The sequence below is a fragment of the Leucoraja erinacea genome, chromosome 17 (assembly GCF_028641065.1).
Source record: "Leucoraja erinacea ecotype New England chromosome 17, Leri_hhj_1, whole genome shotgun sequence".
Taxonomy (NCBI): Eukaryota; Metazoa; Chordata; class Chondrichthyes; order Rajiformes; family Rajidae; genus Leucoraja; species Leucoraja erinaceus.
The window spans coordinates 42,641,585-42,659,198 of record NC_073393.1 but is presented as its reverse complement, the minus strand read 5'-3'; the positions used below and the strand labels follow the sequence as shown (position 1 = coordinate 42,659,198).

Below are 17,614 nucleotides of genomic sequence, written 5' to 3'. Positions count from 1 at the left end.
TCCCTAAATGTAACAGTTCAGGGCGAATAGTTGAAAACAACAAGATTGTCGCTCTCAGGTGAAGAAATACAATAAAATTGCAGTTGAGCATGTCAAGTAAATAACTGTACTATCCATTCCATTGTGAATGAGGCCCTTACACAACAAGGAAAATAAACAAACAGTCATGGACAAAGCTGTAAAAAAATGTTTGGGATGGAAATAGCATCCAGAAAATGGAAGTAGACGGTGCTAAGCAGTCCTTTTGCTTCAAATATTCCACTACACGTTTGATTTTCAAGAATGAAAACAATTATAAGATTAGCTGTGTTTGAGTGCTCACAAAATGCTCTTTCCACATAAAAGGGGATAGCAACCTGCTCCCGTAGCTTTGCTGAAGGTTCATCCACCCAGCAGTTAAAGTATTAGTGAATTTATAGAGCAATGGTAAATAAAGGCAGACTGGAAGACCTCGGTCCGAGAATATTGCATTTCAAATTCTACCTTGCACGTACAAGGAACTTTATTTAGGAAAATGCACTTATTCCGATCTAAGTGCCTGATTAAACTTTGCAAAATAAACACTCTGTAATGTACCTGTGGTCTGGTGCATGTGCCATCAGCTTTGATGCACAATATTAGCTAAGCAGCAGCTGTCGCCCGGTTTCTGCTCATCAATCAAGAAATGATTGGTTATGAATTACAGGTTCAATATGGACATTCAAAAAAATCTACCTCCTTTTCAAAAAGACCTAGAGTCGTGAATGGAGGAAGTTATTGCCTTGAAACTGAAGACAGCCCTCCTGTTAAACCATCATTCAAATCTAAATGGTGAACAAATAAATGCAGTTTGTTAATGCCAGATTTGCTCAAGGAAGAGAGAATGTGCTTGAACAGCATTGTATTTACGATTCTTTCTCAAATAGAATGCAAGGAACAGACTTTAATATCCACCTGCAAAGCATTTGTCCTTTTCTCAATATTGTTGCTATGCATGAAAATTATAGAGCTATTTTAGTGAGACCTTTTATTCCATTCTAATTATTATTACAATTATCAATATATATTCTTTGCAATCCCCCAACAAACAGTGTTTCCTGTAAATCTGGCACATAATTATAGAGAGGATCAAAACAGTAGGAGATAACCCCCCCACTTTTATCAATGGAGGCAAAAGTGTACACTTGGTTCTTACAGAACATAGAACAGCAAGGCAGAGGAATGGCCCTTCGGCCCACAATCTTTGTGCCGAACATGAAGCCAAGTTAGACAGATGAAATGAGCTTAACTAGACATCATGTGTAGGAAGGAACACAAAAATGCTGGAGAAACTCAGCGGGTGCAGCAGCATCTATGGAGCGAAGGAATATAGGCAACGTTTCGGGCCGAAACGTTGCCTATTTCCTTCGCTCCATAGATGCTGCTGCACCCGCTGAGTTTCTCCAGCATTTTTGTGTACCTTTGATTTTCCAGCATCTGCAGTTCCTTCTTAAACACAGGTGTAGGAAGGAACCAGGTGCTGGTTTAATCCGAAGATAGACACAAATGCTGGAGTTACTCAGCGTGACAGGCAGCATCTCTGGCCAGAAGACCCTTCTTCAGACTAAGAGTCAGGGGGAAGCAATATGTTCGGCACAAACGTTGTGGGCAAAACGGCCCGTTTCCTGTCTGTACTGTTCTATCAGGGCTGCCAACTCTCACGCTTTGGCGTGAGACTCACGCCCTGGAGCAATTTCTCACGCCCTCACGCACACGATCGAGTTCTCACGCTGAGTTCAGTCCCTGTGCAATTTGTCCCTTAGCGCCGTGTGCCAGGGATCTGTGCGGTCCGGGGAAGCGCGTCAGTTGGCGGCTGTGAGTGACGTTGCGCCTCTTCTCTTGGTTGGATGTGGAGACGCCGACAACATGAAGCAGCCGGAGATGGAACTAACCAGGTGAATCAGTTGTAAAACCTGGGGGGGGGGGGGATGTTTCGGAATGGCCATGGATTATTAATTAAGTATAAATACAAGGAGTCCTCAGTAGTGTGTTTAGATCTTTTGCAAACGCATTTTTTTTTTTCAATTTGTTTTTTGCCGGATCGGGGCAGGCGAGCCGACCTGAGAACTGCGGGCAGTGCGAGTGTCCCGGGCCGTCGGAGGCATCAGAAGCACCGCTGCCGCGAGAGTCTCTGTGCTGAAGGGACAGACTCTCAAAGGGAGGTGGAGAGAGAGAGAGGGGGCAAGGAGACATTGGGGAGACAGAGAGAGAGAGGGGTGAGAGGAGAGAGAGAGGGAGAGCAGGGGGTGAGTGAATGGAGAGAGGGAGAGGGGAAAGAGGTAGGGGAGAAAGGGGGGGGGGAGAGTTGGGGAGAGGGGTGAGAGGGGAAACGAAGGGAAGAGAGAGACAGGGGTGGAGAGGGTAGAGGGAGGAGAGAATGGGAGAGAGAGGGGTGGTAAAAGAGAGAGGGGGAAGAGGGAGGGAGGGGGAAGGAGAGAAATGGGGGAAAGAGAGAGAGATGAGGGGCAAAGAGAAAGAGGGGGTGGGGACAGAGGAGCAAGAGAGAGGGGAGAGAGAGCCAGGGGAGAGTGAGGTGGGAGGGAGATATGGGAGAGAGAGAGGGAGAGGGGGAGAGAAGAGCGAGGGAAGGGGAGAGAGTGAGGGGGGAGACAGGGGAGAGAGAGGGGTGAGAGAGATGGAGGGGAGAGATGAGAGGGGTGAGAGGAGAAACAGAGAGGGAGCGAGGAGAGAGAGAGGGGAAAGAGAGATGGAGGGGAGAGAGAGTGCATCCTGGAGGACAACCAGTGGCTGCTGGAAGTAAGCACCAAGCACTGGGTAGAAAAGGTGGAAGATAGTGGACTTCAAATGGGGTTGGTTGGAGAAAGCACCCTGCTTGCCTGCTAGATTTTCACTTACTGTAACTGCAGGACACCCTCCCTCTCCCCCCCCCCCCCCCCCCCCCCCCCCCACGGTTGCTATGCTCCCTCGGGCGTGGCCTCTTGCAATATCTCACTCCCAACTCTCACCCAATGTTGGCAGCCCTCTGTGTACTATGTACATTTTCAGAGGTGCAGTGTTTTGGTCAAGATCTTAATCTGAAGGCCCATGTGCTCCCTCACAGAAGAACATGTGGCAGTATCTTAAACAAGATCAGAGGCGTTAGCTCAACGTTTACACAAATATGTATCTCTCTGCTCACACCTATTACTACAATACTGTTTGGGTTTAATGTCCACAAGTTGTTTGCCACATATTATGCGTCACAACTAGGACCGGATTTCCAAAATGCTTCACTGGCCAAAAGTGCTTTTACATGCTCAAATGCTCCAACACAAAATATCTGTCCTTTTTTCCTTTGGTTACTTTCATCATTGCTCAGTAACAATAGTAGGAACAAAATCATTGACCCGACCTGCTGAGTTACTCCAGCAGTTTAATGTCTTTTTGTTCTAAACCAGCAATTCCAGGAACATAATCTTATCTTGCTCGACTCAGGAATGTGGGTGGGACCTGCAGGGCAGGATGGGTAACTCATTATAGACTTTTTGTGCACTGAATAGAAGGGTATTTGTGCGAAAGAGCTGAACCAGATGAATGCAAACAGCCCACGGTGCTGACCTTCAGGCAGGGATAAAACAGCACAAATCCTCAGATACTGTGCCCAAACAGAAGCAGCTGATTGATAATGTGCGACAACACATGGTAATGAGAGGGATAGAGCATGGAAACAGGCCCTTCGGCCCAACTTGCCCACAACTGCCAACACACCTGCCTGTGTTTGACCCAAATCCCTCCAAACCCGTCCTATACATGTACCTGTTTAATGGTTTCTCAAACCCAGCATCAACTACCTCCTCCAGCAGCTCGTTCCATACACCCACCACCGTTTGTATAAAAAGGTTTGCCCCTCAGATTCCTATTAAATCTTTACATTATTCTATAATAGAACCCCAAAACAGACCAAAAATTACAAACAGTTTAAATTTTGTGCACACACACACAAAAGGCTTTTTTTTTTGCTCATGAAACTAGACGCAGTATAGTGGATATGGAGGGCTAGAAAGAGCTTTTAAGATGAGGGGCTTGGTACTATATGGACCTCCTATTCAAGTCACTTGCTTATTTAGCTGAACCATCAAGCATCTAGAACACCACACCAAAGGTGGTGGCTTCCCCAGAAATATTCTCAGGTGATCAGAGAACAGCCAGGCTCGTCAACTGATTAACGAAACTGTAGCACTCACAGCCACTGTATTGCCAACAGTGGTTCCAAGTATCTTATGACCACAGATAACCCAAATGTTCAACCCATCGCTTGAATATCATAACACCCAAGTATCTCTCCACCTGCAAACCAGTTAGGTACAGCCTTAGAGGGTGCAGCTGAATAAGAAACTATAATAAGGATCATCATCATCATCATAATGAGTGGAATTTCAACACTTGCCAGATTAATAAAGATACATATCATTATTACTGTTTAGTGCAGCTTGTGCTTGCTGAGGAAGGACAAAGTTACCAATTGTTGGGACAGGGATACAGTGCAAAACATATTTCTTCAGTAGACACAAAATGCTGGAGTAACTCAGCGGGACGGGCAGCATCACTGGAGAGAAGGAATGGATGACGTTTCGGGTCGAGGCCCTTCTTTCTGCAGAATCATTACCCCATTAGTCTTATCGTTCTGCTATGTACAATTCCTTGTCCTGGACAGATTTTAAAATACAAATCATGTTTGCTGCCGCTGAGTATCCAGGCCACGAGTCACAGCTCAGTCGACCAAGTGTTTCAGTATAACTATTGTCAATTTTGCTTTAAAAAGTTGCAACCAACATTGGCTACAATTTTAGTATAATCTGCAATTTACTAGTCAAACCTTGTTCTTTCTCATTCAAACCATTGATATCTAATCTGAAACTAATACAGTGTCTGTCATTGAACAACACAAAACTGACCTTAAATCATATCTCTCCGGATTGCAAATAAAAGTTATCAAGTTGTAATATTTTTAGAACAACAGAACCTCTCACAAAATCCAATAGTTCAGGGCCAACAGTGGGATTGCTACTTTCATTATTGAACTACAAAAAGAATCTCAGCGGAAAAGAAGAAATGTTTTCTCCGTTACTCAAGTGTCCAAAGCTGGAAGAGTGACAAAGGGAGGACATTTCCTTGTCTGTTGCGAGTAAGACAGGGTGGTGAAGAAGGCATTTGGCACATTTGCCTTCATTGATCAGGGCACTGAGTTCAGGACTTTACAACTGTAGAAGTCATGAGCGAGACCCCACTTCTATTATTCAGTTCTAGCAATCCAGCTATAGGAAGGATGCTGTTATGCTGGAGATATACTGGGACTGGAGGGCTTCAGATACAAGAACAAGCCACATAATAATAATATAATCTTATTTATATAGCACATTTTTAAGTCAACTTGCATTGACCCCAAAGTGCTTCACATAATTACATTACATTTACACACAGGCAAAGGTGGGTGAAGTGTCTTGCCCCAAGGACACAACAACAGTATGCACGCCAAGCGGGATTCGAACCAGCTACCTTCCGGTCGCCAGCCGAACACTTAGCCCATTGTGCCGTCTGTCGTCCTAATATACGTTAGGATCGTTTTCCAAGGAGTGAAGGAGGCCAAGTTATGACCTTAATCATGTGGGACATCGATAAAATGAATAGACAGGGGAGATTAAAACTAGAGACCAAAGGTTTAAACTGGGAGAGGGAAGATTTAAAAGGGATTGAGAGGCAACTTTCTCGCAGAGGGTGGTGGATATACAGAATGAGCTGCCAGAGGAAACTGATGATGCTGGTACAATTACAACATTTAAAATACAGTTAGGCAGGTACATGGATAGTAAAATGTTTAGAAAGATTGGGTCAAACACAGGCAAATAGGATTAGCTCAGGTAGACCGCTTGGTGGGCATCAACGGGCTGGGCAGAGGGCCCACTTCCACACTGTATAACTGTGACTACATAAGTTGACCAACTAGTCTAAGAGTGTTTATATTATTAAACCAAACACAAGTACAACAGGCAATGCAAAGACCTGCGGCCTACACCAACCTGAAGCCGCGGTCTCTGGTGGGGAAGCACCGATTCAGGACTTACCTGGACTTTATCTTGTCTGAACATCTGGACGCCCGCAGCGGCGACTGCGGAGGGTTGAGGTCCCGGCCACGGGGGGTAATGTAGGAATGGAGGAGGACTGGCCAAATTTTTTGCCTTCCACCACAATGATGAATGCTGTGGTGGATGTTTGTGTTCAATTTTTCATTGTTTGTGGTTTCTTTTTTCATTGTACCGCTGTTGGCAAATTCATTTCACTTGCACTTTATGTGCAAGTGACAAATAAAACTGATATTGACTGATTGATATTGAAAGAGAAAATAAACAGACTGCAGAATATAGTGGTGATTTTTTTTTTTTTCACTGCAAGGTTCCTAATGTGACAGATTGGGAGATCAACAACAACAACACACCCTTATTAATGAGAGGTTTGTTCAAAAGTCTGATAACAGCAGGAAAATAGCTGATCCTCAATCTGGTGCTTTCAAGCTTGTGTATCTTCTGCCTCTTGGATGGAGAAGGCGGAATGACAGGAGTGTACATGGGCTTTGATTATGTTGGGTGCTTTCATGAGCCAGCGTGAAGTGTAGATGGAATCAATGTCGCTGGGGGGGGGGGGGGCACTGGTTTTGCAATATGGATTAGGGAAGGGAAAAATCCATTGTTCTAGTTCATCACAGTTATCTGCGAACCGGTGTAAAAAGGATATGATTACGTGTGTATACCATGCAGTTAATGGCCTGGGGCAAGATGGGACTTGGAAATCACCATACAATGTTCTCAATTAAAAGTCTCATTTGGTAATAATGCTTTCATCATTATCAAACCACTGAAAGCTTGTAATCGGAGAGCGCTCAGGATCCTGCAACAGCACCATTTCTTGGTAGAAGACACATTTGAAGGACTGCTTGTGACAGTAGCTCTAAGGTTGCATTTCAAAATGAAACAGGTAGAAAGGAGGTCCCGGCAAGCACTGTCTGTCCTGGGTCTCCTCCATGGCCACAGCGAGCAGCACCGGAAATTGGAGGAACAGCACCTCATATTCCGTTTGGGGAGTCTGCACCCCGGGGGCATGAACATCGAATTCTCCCAATTTTGTTAGTCCTTGCTGTCTCCTCCCCTTCCTCAACCCCCCTGCTGTCTCCTCCCATCCCCCAGCCTTCTGGCTACTCCTCCTTTTCCCTTTCTTGTCCCCACCCACCCCCGCCCCCGATCAGTCTGAAGAAGGGTTTCGGCCCAAAACGTTGCCTATCTCCTTCGCTCCATAGATGCTGCTGCACCCGCTGAGTTTCTCCAGCTTTTTTGTGTAACCTTCGATTCTCCAGCATCTGCAGTTCCCTCTTAAACACTGTGCAGCCATGCTTGGCTGGGCCAGGCCGCTGGTAGAGACATCGGGGAGAGAGGACGTCGGAGAGGGAGGTGTCAGAATGAGAGAGAGGGACGTCGGATAGAGAGAGAGAGAGGGGGGCGTCGGTGAGAGAGAGAGAGAGAGAGAGAGACGTCGGCGAGCCATCGTCGATGTGTCCTGGCGGTCGGTGGAGCATCCGCTGCCGAGAACAAGGAGGGACCTGGCATGGGGGGGGGGCGTTGAGAACAAGCCGGGGGGAGGAGTGGGAGCAGGAAGAGGAACTATATTAAATACTCTTGTAACTTTATCAACTTTTTTAAAATGTTATTTGTAACCCTTTACGGGGCAACTCTTGCATACTTGTACTGTCTGGAAACAAAGAATCTCACTGTACCAAGTACACGTGACAGTAAAGTATCAATCAATATCTACACCAGAAATACTAGTGTCATTCTTTATGGATATGCATAATGACATTTTGCAGGGAGGTTTTTCATTTCCTGTTGTTCCACATGCTGAGATTTTACATTGGGAAATATTACATTGGGAATTGACAAAAGGGGGACACAGAAGAATAACTGGATACGAGGCTGGCCTGTAAACGGGCAGCTATCACATGCACACTTTTCACGTATAATCTCTGAAAATCTTTACAAGCCAATAAATAACATATCATACTCATAACCACTGGAAAGCACTTCATTATTTGCACTTCATAGCTTTGAGGTGGGAGGAGCAGAGGGTGGTGGTGGGTGCTTGGAATAGGCTGCCAGTGGTGCTGGTGGAGGTGGCATTGAAGAGACTTTTGGATAAGCACATGGATATGCAGGGAGTGTAGGGATAATGGATCAAATACAGGCAGATGAGATGAGTTTATTTTGACACCATGTTTGGCACAGACATTGTGGGCTGAAGGGACTGTTCCTGCACTGTCCTGCTTGTGCTCTACGTTCTTTACAAGTGATGCAAGTTTCAATTGACTAAAACCAGGAATGTTGGAAGTACTTGACAGATCAGTTAGCATTTGTGGGGAAGGAAACAGAGGTGACATTTCAAGTCATGGATATTTTAACAGATCTGAGAAGCATGGAAACAGGCAGGAGCAAGAGGATAGAGAGACACAGGAGGATGCAAACAATTCTGACTAGTTTGTTTTTTGACTGTCCGAACACAACTAACAACTGGATTCACCTTAAATCACTGGGTTTTCCACGGATGGGAGGTTTACATGATCGGATTCTTCAGGATAAAATCTACTTTCCACAAAACTCTAATGAATTCACAGACCCTGCTCTTACATTTCTTCAAAATGTTTTTTTTTTTTTCTTCTCACCCATTCAACACGTAACCCAACTACTATCTTGCCATCTCACACATGAACTAGGATGACATACCACCGACACTGCCACAAACGTCATTTACTATTTCTATTGTTGAAGGCAAGAATGGCTGTACATCAATTCAAATAGACAATAGGTGCAGGAGTAGGCCATTCGGCCCTTCGAACCAGCACCTCCATTCATGGCGATCACTGCGATCAAATAATATAAGATTTTTAGTTTAAAAGGCAAAAGAGATACGCGAGGTGATGCTCTAATACAGAACACTGAAACATAAGGTTTTGTTTAACCTGGGTATATCAATGTTATTGTGATTATTGTGTTAAAAACATTAACTGCCACATTAATTCACATAGCATCTCCCTACCGAAACCTCCCTAACGTTTCTTGATCTCACCGTCTCCATCACAGGAGATAGACTATCGACTGACATTTATTATAACCCCACTGACTCCCACAACTATCTAGGCTACATTTATAACCATATAACAATTACAGCACGGAAACAGGCCATCTCGGCCCTACAAGTCCGTGCCGAACAATTATTTTCCTTTAGTCCCATCTGCCTGCACTCATACCATAACCCTCCATTCCCTTCTCATCCATATGCCTATCCAATTTATTTTTAAATGATACCAACGAACCTGCCTCCACCACTTCCACTGGGAGCTCATTCCACACCGCTACCACTCTCTGAGTAAAGAAGTTCCCCCTCATGTTACCCCTAAACTTCTGTCCCTTAATTCTGAAGTCATGTCCTCTTGTTTGAATCTTCCCTATTCTCAAAGGGAAAAGCTTGTCCACATCAACTCTGTCTATCCCTCTCATCATTTTAAAGACCTCTATCAAGTCCCCCCTTAACCTTCTGCGCTCCAGAGAATAAAGACCTAACTTATTCAAAACTTTCTCTGTAACTTAGTTGTTGAAACCCAGGCAACATTCTAGTAAATCTCCTCTGTACTCTCTCTATTCTGACATCCTTCCTATAATTGGGCGACCAAAATTGTACACCATACTCCAGATTTGGTCTCACCAATGCCTTGTACAATTTTAACATTACATCCCAGCTTCTATACTCAATGCTCTGATTTATAAAGGCTAGCATACCAAAAGCTTTATTTACCACCCTATCTATATGAGATTCCACCTTCAAGGAACTATGCACGGTTATTCCCAGATCCCTCTGTTCAACTGTATTCTTCAATTCACTACCATTTACCATGTACGTCCTATTTTGATTTGTCCTGCCAAGGTGTAGCACCTCACATTTATCAGCATTAAACTCCATCTGCCATCTTTCAGCCCATTCTTTCAAATGGCCTAAATCACTCTGTAGACTTTGGAAATCCTCTTCATTATCCACAACACCCCCTATCTTGGTATCATCTGCATACTTACTAATCCAATTTACCACACCTTCATCCAGATCATTGATGTACATGACAAACAACAAAGGACCCAACACAGATCCCTGAGGCACCCCACTAGTCACCTGCCTCCAACCCGATAAACAGCCATCCACCATTACCCTCTGGCTTCTCCCATTCAGCCACTGTTGAATCCATCTTGCTACTCCTGCATTTATACCCAACAGTTGAACCTTCTTAACCAACCTTCCATGAGGAACCTTGTCAACGGCCTTACTGAAGTCCATATGGACAACATCCACTGCTTTACCCTCGTCAATTTCCCGAGTAACCTCTTCAAAAAATTCAAGAAGATTAGTCACACATGACCTTCCAGGCACAAATCCATGTTGACTGGTCCTAATCAGACCTTGTTTATCCAGATGCTTATATATATTATCTCTAAGTATCCTTTCCATTAATTTGCCCACCACTGAAGTCAAACTAACAGGTCTATAATTGCTACCCTGCTTCCTGTAGAGACTCTATCCCCAATTCCTCCATCTACGCTACATCTGTGCCCAAGAAGAGGTGTTCCATACCAGGTCATCTGAGATGTCCTCATTCTTTTGAGAACGGGGGTTCCTCTCTTCCATCATAGATGAGGCCCTCCCGCAGCTCCGCTCTTGCTCCCCCTCTCCCCAGTCACAACAGGCACAGAGTCCCTTAGTCCTCACCTTCCACCCCATCAGCCGTTGCATACAGAACATAATCCTCCAGCATTTTCACCACCTCCAACAGGATCCCACCATTAGCCACACCTTCCCATCTCCATCTCTTTCCGATTTCCGCAGAGACCATTCCCTCCGCAACTCCCTAGACTTTAGGAGGAGAGGAACACCACCGCTCAGTCCACCTAACCCCATTTGATCTCCCGGTTGCTAAACACTTTAACTCCCCCTCCCATTCCCACACTGACCTTTCTGTCCTGGGCCTCCTCAATTGTCAGAGTGAGGCCCAGCGCAAAGTGGAGGAACAGCACCTCATATTTTGCTTGGGCAGTTTACACCCCAGCGGTATGAACATTGACTTCTCCAACTTCAAGTTTTTAATTTTTATCTCTGTTTGCTTTGTTGTCACCTTCTCCTAGCGAACAATAATCTATTCTACATTTTCCCTGATCTCCATCCCCTTTGTCTCGTTTTCACACCTTACACTTCCTTATCGCTGTATCTGTGTCTGCACCGACCAGCGGTCCCCACGCATTAACACTACCCTACACACTCACTAGGGGCAATTTTTTACATTGATAACAAGTCAATCAACCTACAAACCTGTAGGACTTTGGAGTGTGGAAGGAAACCGGAGCACCCGGGAAAACCCACACAGGTCACGGGGAGAACATACAAACACATTACAGTCAGCACCCAGTCAGGATGGTACCAGAGTCTCTGGTGCTGAAGGCAGTAGCTTTACCACTACACCACATTTAAAAGCGTTTTTTTTTTTTTTTTTTTTTTTTTTTTTAAACTTTCCTTGTGGTGATATCATTTCCATGTAGTTTTATTACAAAATGAAATGGGAGAAATTTAAAATTCCAAAAATAGTTATATCAGAGTACATTAATTTCAGGAAAATATGACAAGAAGTCTACATTCACACAGCAGAGTTCTATTAATCCATCATAGTGAACAATGGTCGTTCCAACCTAATAAGTGCTGATGCTAACAGAAATAATGGAAGTCAGCTACTTAAATTGTTAATCGTTTTTAGTTTGGAGGTTATTAAAACAAGTTTGGAGTCACATAATTCAAGAAACTTTTAATGCAAAACATCCTCCTGACTATGGCTGAATAGTGACTGATTTTATGCTTCATCAGTGTTAAGTTTAATTTTACTTCAGATAAATAGCATGAATTTAGTTTAGTTTAGAGATACAGTGTGGGAACAGGCCCTTGGGCTCACGCTGACCAGCGATACCTGTACACTAACACCATCCTATACGCTAGGGACAATTTACAATTTTTACCGAAGCCAATTAACCTACACGTCTTTGGAGTGTGGGAGGAAACCGGAGATCTCAGGGGAAAACCCACGCGGTCACGGGGACAACGTACAAACTCCGTACAGACAGCACCTGTGGTCAGGATCGAACCAGGGTCTCTGGCGCTGCAAGGCAGCAAATCTACCGTTGCACCACCGTTCCACCCCAAAATAGGGTTGGATTGTCCACTTTGGAACGTGACTGAAATTTACTGCCCATCTTCATTGCAGTGAAGAAAGTGAATGACATGTTGTCCTGCATAACAAAAGGAGTTGAGTATAGCAGCAAAGAGGTCCTTCTGCAGTTGTACAGGGCCTGAGTGAGACCACACCTGGAGTATTGTGTGCAGTTTTGGTCTCCAAATTTGAAGAAAGGCATTCTTTCCATTGAGGGCCACAGTTTAAGAATAAAGGGTAAGCCATTTAGAACAGAGATGAGAAAAAACTTTTTCACACAGAGTTGCGAGTCTGTGGAATTCTCTGCCTCAGAAGCGGTGGATGCCAGTTCTCTGGATGCTTTCAAGAGAGAGTTAGATAGAGCTCTTAAAAATAGTGGAGTCAGCGGATATGGGGAGAAGGCAGGAACGGGGTACTGATTGTGGATGATCAGCCATGATCACATTGAATGGCGGTGCTGGCTCGAAGGGCCAAATGGCCTCTACTCCTGCACCTATTGTCTATTGTCTATCCCTAATGCCGTTCAAAGGTTACTGCTGTCTTTGCAAGAATATTTTGTGGCAACAGACTGACTGTACATTTAAACTATATCTCACACTTACCTTTACAAATCTGCACAAAGCCCAGAATAATGATGATGAATAATGCCAGCAACTTTGCAGCGGCAAAGATATCTTGCACTCTTGTGGCTGCTTTTACACTGTAGCAGTTCACTGCCGTCAGAAACACTGCAAGAAAAAAAACAATGCGTTTCATTTTGTAACTTTTGCAATTTTTAAAAATTTAAATGAACTAAATATTTGACCACAGGATAAATATTTGTCATCACTAGGCAGCTGTTCGGCCTGCCCTGTGCTTGAAACTGCAATGGCAATGGAAGCTTCACATTTGAAAGCTCAGATAAGCTCAACTATCCATGTTGTGTTTTCAGCAAGCACTTGAAAACATGTTTGGTGAACTGACTGATCACAGCTGGTGTAGGGAAACTTATCAGTAAGACTCAGGAACTCGCTAGATTAAAACAAATGTATGATACAAAAGGTTCATTTTGACAGTGCATTGCAGAATCGAACTGCTTTTAGTTTAGTTTAGTTTAGAGATACAGTGTGGAAACAGGCCCTTCGGCCCACCGAGTCCACACTGACCAGCGATCCCCGCACATTAACACTTTCATACACACACTAGGCCCAATTTACATTTATACCAAGCCAATTAACCTACAAACCTGCACGTCTTTGGAGTGTGCGAGGAAACCGAAGATATCGGAGAAAACCAGCGCAGATCACGGGGGGGGGGGGGGGGGGGGGGACGTAAAAAACTCCGTACAGACAGCACCCGTAGTCAGGATCGAACCTGGGTATCTGACTGCAAGGCAGTAGCTCTACCTCTACGCCACCTTGCCGCCTTCTGCATAAAATGTTTTTCCTCCTGTTCACAACATTAAAGCGGCCTTCTGTCATGCAATTTATGCAAGATGAAATTTTGATTTCTAGTCTCATATCATCTTGTGGGAAACATCACGCCAACAAATCATGAAGAGAAAAATGTAAGGAACTTCAATTGGCCTGGTAGCATTTTCTGTATGTGTTATGTTACATCTCAAGTAAACTGAAACAAACTGGGATCAAATAACTACACCTCAGAGTCATAGTATGGAAACAAGACCTCCGGCCCAACATCCCCATCTTCACTAGTCCCAGCTTCCTGGGTTAGGCCCACATCCCTCCATGCACCTGTCCAAATTGCCACTGACTTGTACAACTGCAACATAACATCTCAACTTCTCTACTCAATTCTCTGACTGATAAAGGCCAATGTTGCAACAGCCTTCTTGACCACCCTATTTACCTGTGACTGCACCTTCAGGGAAATATGCACTTGGACTTCTCGATTTCAATGCTCTACAAATCCCCCAGGGTTCTACTGTTCACCGTGAAGGTCTTGCCCTGGTTTGTCGTCCCAAAATGCAAGAGCTCTCATTTTGCTGAATTAAACATAAACCATTCCGTGGCCCCCATAACTGGCTGCTCCAGAGTATCATAGAATCATACAGGCACTTCGACCCAACTTTTACCTTCTTGACCATTGCGGGTGTGTGTGAGTGTGTCTGTGTCTGTGTTTCATCGTTGACGGTCTATCCAGCTCGATGTTTTTCAGGCGACTGCCCTCGAGCTTGAAGGTCGAAGACAGTCGCTGAAAAGTCACATTAGTGGGACAGAACCTTTATACTCCTCTGTAAGATCTCCCCTCACCCTCCTGCGCTCCAAACAATAAAGTCCTAGCCTGCTCAACCTCTCCCTACAGTTCAGGCCCTGAAGTCCTGGCAACATCATCGCAAATCTTCTCTGCACTCTTTCAAGCTTAAAAACATCCTTCTAATAACAGGGTAACCAAAAATGAACACACTATGAACTCCAAATCATTTCACTCACTGTATGTATGGAGCTGTAAACAAACAAGACTGAGATGTAATCATAGAAAATAAACCAAAAACTGGTTTGAATGAATGAATGCTTTATTGTCACAACAGTAACAACTAAAACGGCTCTTCAGCAATATTACTCAACAGACAGAAATTATTGGGGCCCACTCAGCAGATAAGGCAGCAAGTGTAGTAAGGGAAATAAAGTCAATGGGTCAAATCAACCCTTTGTCTTTGACGTGAGATGTTAACTGTTTCTCTTTCCACAGACAATGCCCAAACTACCGAGCTGTGTTTTTATCTCAGATTTGCAGCATCTGCAGTAGTTTGATTTTCAAGCCAAGCTGCACTTGTAGTGTATAATTGTGATCACCCTCGTGTAGGAAATGTGAAATATGCCATTCGGGTGGAAAGAAGATTTACAAGGATGTTGCCAGTTCTCGAGGTCTTGTGCTGTAGGGAGAGGTTGGGCAGGCTAGTTTATACATTGAAGTACAGGAGACTTTATAGGGGAACAGATAGGATGAATGCATAATCTTTTTTCCATACTATGGGCTGCAAGAAACAGAGAGTGGGTGAATCTCTGGAACTCTCTGCCACAGAGGGTAGTTGAGGCCAGTTCATTGGCTATATTTAAGAGGGAGTTAGATGTGGCCCTTGTGGCTAAGGGGATCAGGGGGTATGGAGAGAAGGCAGGTACGGGATACTGAGTTGGATGATCAGCCATGATCATATTGAATGGCGGTGCAGGCTCGAAGGGCCGAATGGCCTACTCCTGCACCTAATTTCTATGTTTCTAAGAACTAGAGGGCTTAGATGTAATATGAGAGGGGAGAGATTTAATTAGAACCCAGGGGGAAATTCTTCGCACAGATACATGGAACAAGCTGCCAGAGGAAGTAGTTGACGATATGTAACAGACATTTGTACAGGTATCTGGATAGAAAAGGGGTTTGGGGGCAAACACGGGTAAATGGAACTAGCTTAGATGGAGCATCTTGTCAGCATGGTTGAGTGGGGCTGAAGGACCCGTCTCAGTGCTTTATGACTCTATAAACATTAACATTGGATTACAAATCTGTGCTATTATTACTTTCACCACCATTTAAGCTAAAAGCAAGCAACTCACAGTAACCAGTAGACCTGACCTCAGTAATTCCAAATATATTGCATCTTCCATACCGATTATAGTGTCAAGCCTCAGAACGACTAAACTGTTATCTTTGAGCTCAGTGTTTATTCCTTAAAGAGGAATGCATGGTGTCCTTAAGAAGAAGGAATTGAACTTAATTTGACAGTAGTCTGCAAAATGGCTCTCTTTGTGAAATAATGTTGATGATGATGAATAATTGGACCAGAATATCCACATGTAATTAAGCTCCTATATTATTTTTTAACTCTTTCAAATGCTTCTAAGCACATTTAAAATGGATCATGCTGCAATTATAGACTGCTAACATTGATGTTGCTATGCCTCCACAGGAAGAAGACCAATTTCTGCTCTAAAGAAGTCTCTAAAAAACACGAGGAACTATAAAATAAAATACTGACAGAATGAATATGTGTTTTATACAGAATCGTGTGTATAAAATCATGAGAGGAATAGATTGGGTAGATGCACAGAGCCTCTTGCCCAGAGTAGGTGAATCGAGTACATAGGTTTAAGGTGAAGGGGAAAAGATTTAATAAGAATCTGAGGGGTAACTTTTTCACATAAATGGTGGTGGGTGTATGGAACAAGCTGCCGGAGGAGGTAGTTGAGGCAGGGACTATCTCAAAGTTTAAGAAACAGTTAGACAGGTACATGGATAGGACGTGTTTGGAGGGATATGGGCCAAACGTGGGCAGGTGGGACTAGTGTAGCTGGGACATGTTGGCTGGTGTGGGCAAGTTGGGCTAAAGGGGCAGTTTCCACACTGTATCACTCTATGAATCCAATGATCTCATTTAACATGAACTGCAAATCGACCCATATTATAAATATTGAATTACATTTCTTCACCCTTGTAAGGTTCTTTCGTGCTCTTTTAAATTAAAAGACTACACATGGGCTTGTTCCGCCATTGTGTAACGACAACTTAATAATATGCACGCTATCAATATCCATTTAATGGTAATAGTCTGCAGTTAATAAAAGAAACTATATACAAAATGAATGCCAATGAATCAGTCAAGTAGGTTAGCTGCAAGGTGACACTTAATACTTAGCACGGGGTCAATCAGAAGTTGTACAATAGAAAAGTGACAAAGACTGTCAAATGTATGGAATAAAATACATTTAAAAAATGTGACCATGAAAATATGCGAGATAAAATTGCCTTGTTAACACGTTGCCTTCAATATTTGAGAGATCAACCATATAACTTTATTAAAATGCAAAAGGCAATCTAGAGTGCACAACACAAAAAAAAAACAAATTAAATTCTGAAAGCTTTATATTATTGTGGTTCAAATGCATATTTTGGTTAAAATTATAGCTGGGTGTATACCCACAATACTTAATGCAATGAAATATATTAATTAAAAAATAATAATAATTCTACAGCTGCAACTTAGTTTGAAATAATATGTCAAAATATATATGATACTAAATAAATATCTGGTGAATGGAAAGGCAAAAGAAATCTAATGGGCAAAAAACATGAATTGAAGTACCCTGTTATTCTATTTAATCAACCATCAATCAAGAGGCTGCCCAGTGATAAGGTTTTCTGCAGCAAACAATCTGTCTCTATCTCTGGCAACGGTCCCCAAGCCCCTGAAAACAGCTACCATAGTGCCGGTGCCGAAAAAGTCTAAAGTCACCAACCTGAACGACTACCGCCCGGTTGCCCTAACTCCAATCCCAATGAAGTGCTTCGAAAGGCTGGTCCTCTCCCACATCAAATCCAGCATCCCTG

The 17,614-nt window shown here is 43.6% G+C and overlaps 1 protein-coding gene across 1 annotated transcript in view; it reads right to left on the bottom strand.

Annotated features, from left to right (window-relative positions):
• slc7a5 (solute carrier family 7 member 5) overlaps positions 1 to 17,614 on the bottom strand; it is a 70,592-nt gene that overhangs the window by 44,045 nt on the left and 8,933 nt on the right. Inside the window, exon 2 of the mRNA XM_055649059.1 lies at positions 12,895 to 13,020. Within this exon, the coding sequence (XP_055505034.1) occupies positions 12,895 to 13,020 (126 nt within the window). The remainder of the gene's footprint in view (positions 1 to 12,894; positions 13,021 to 17,614) is intronic.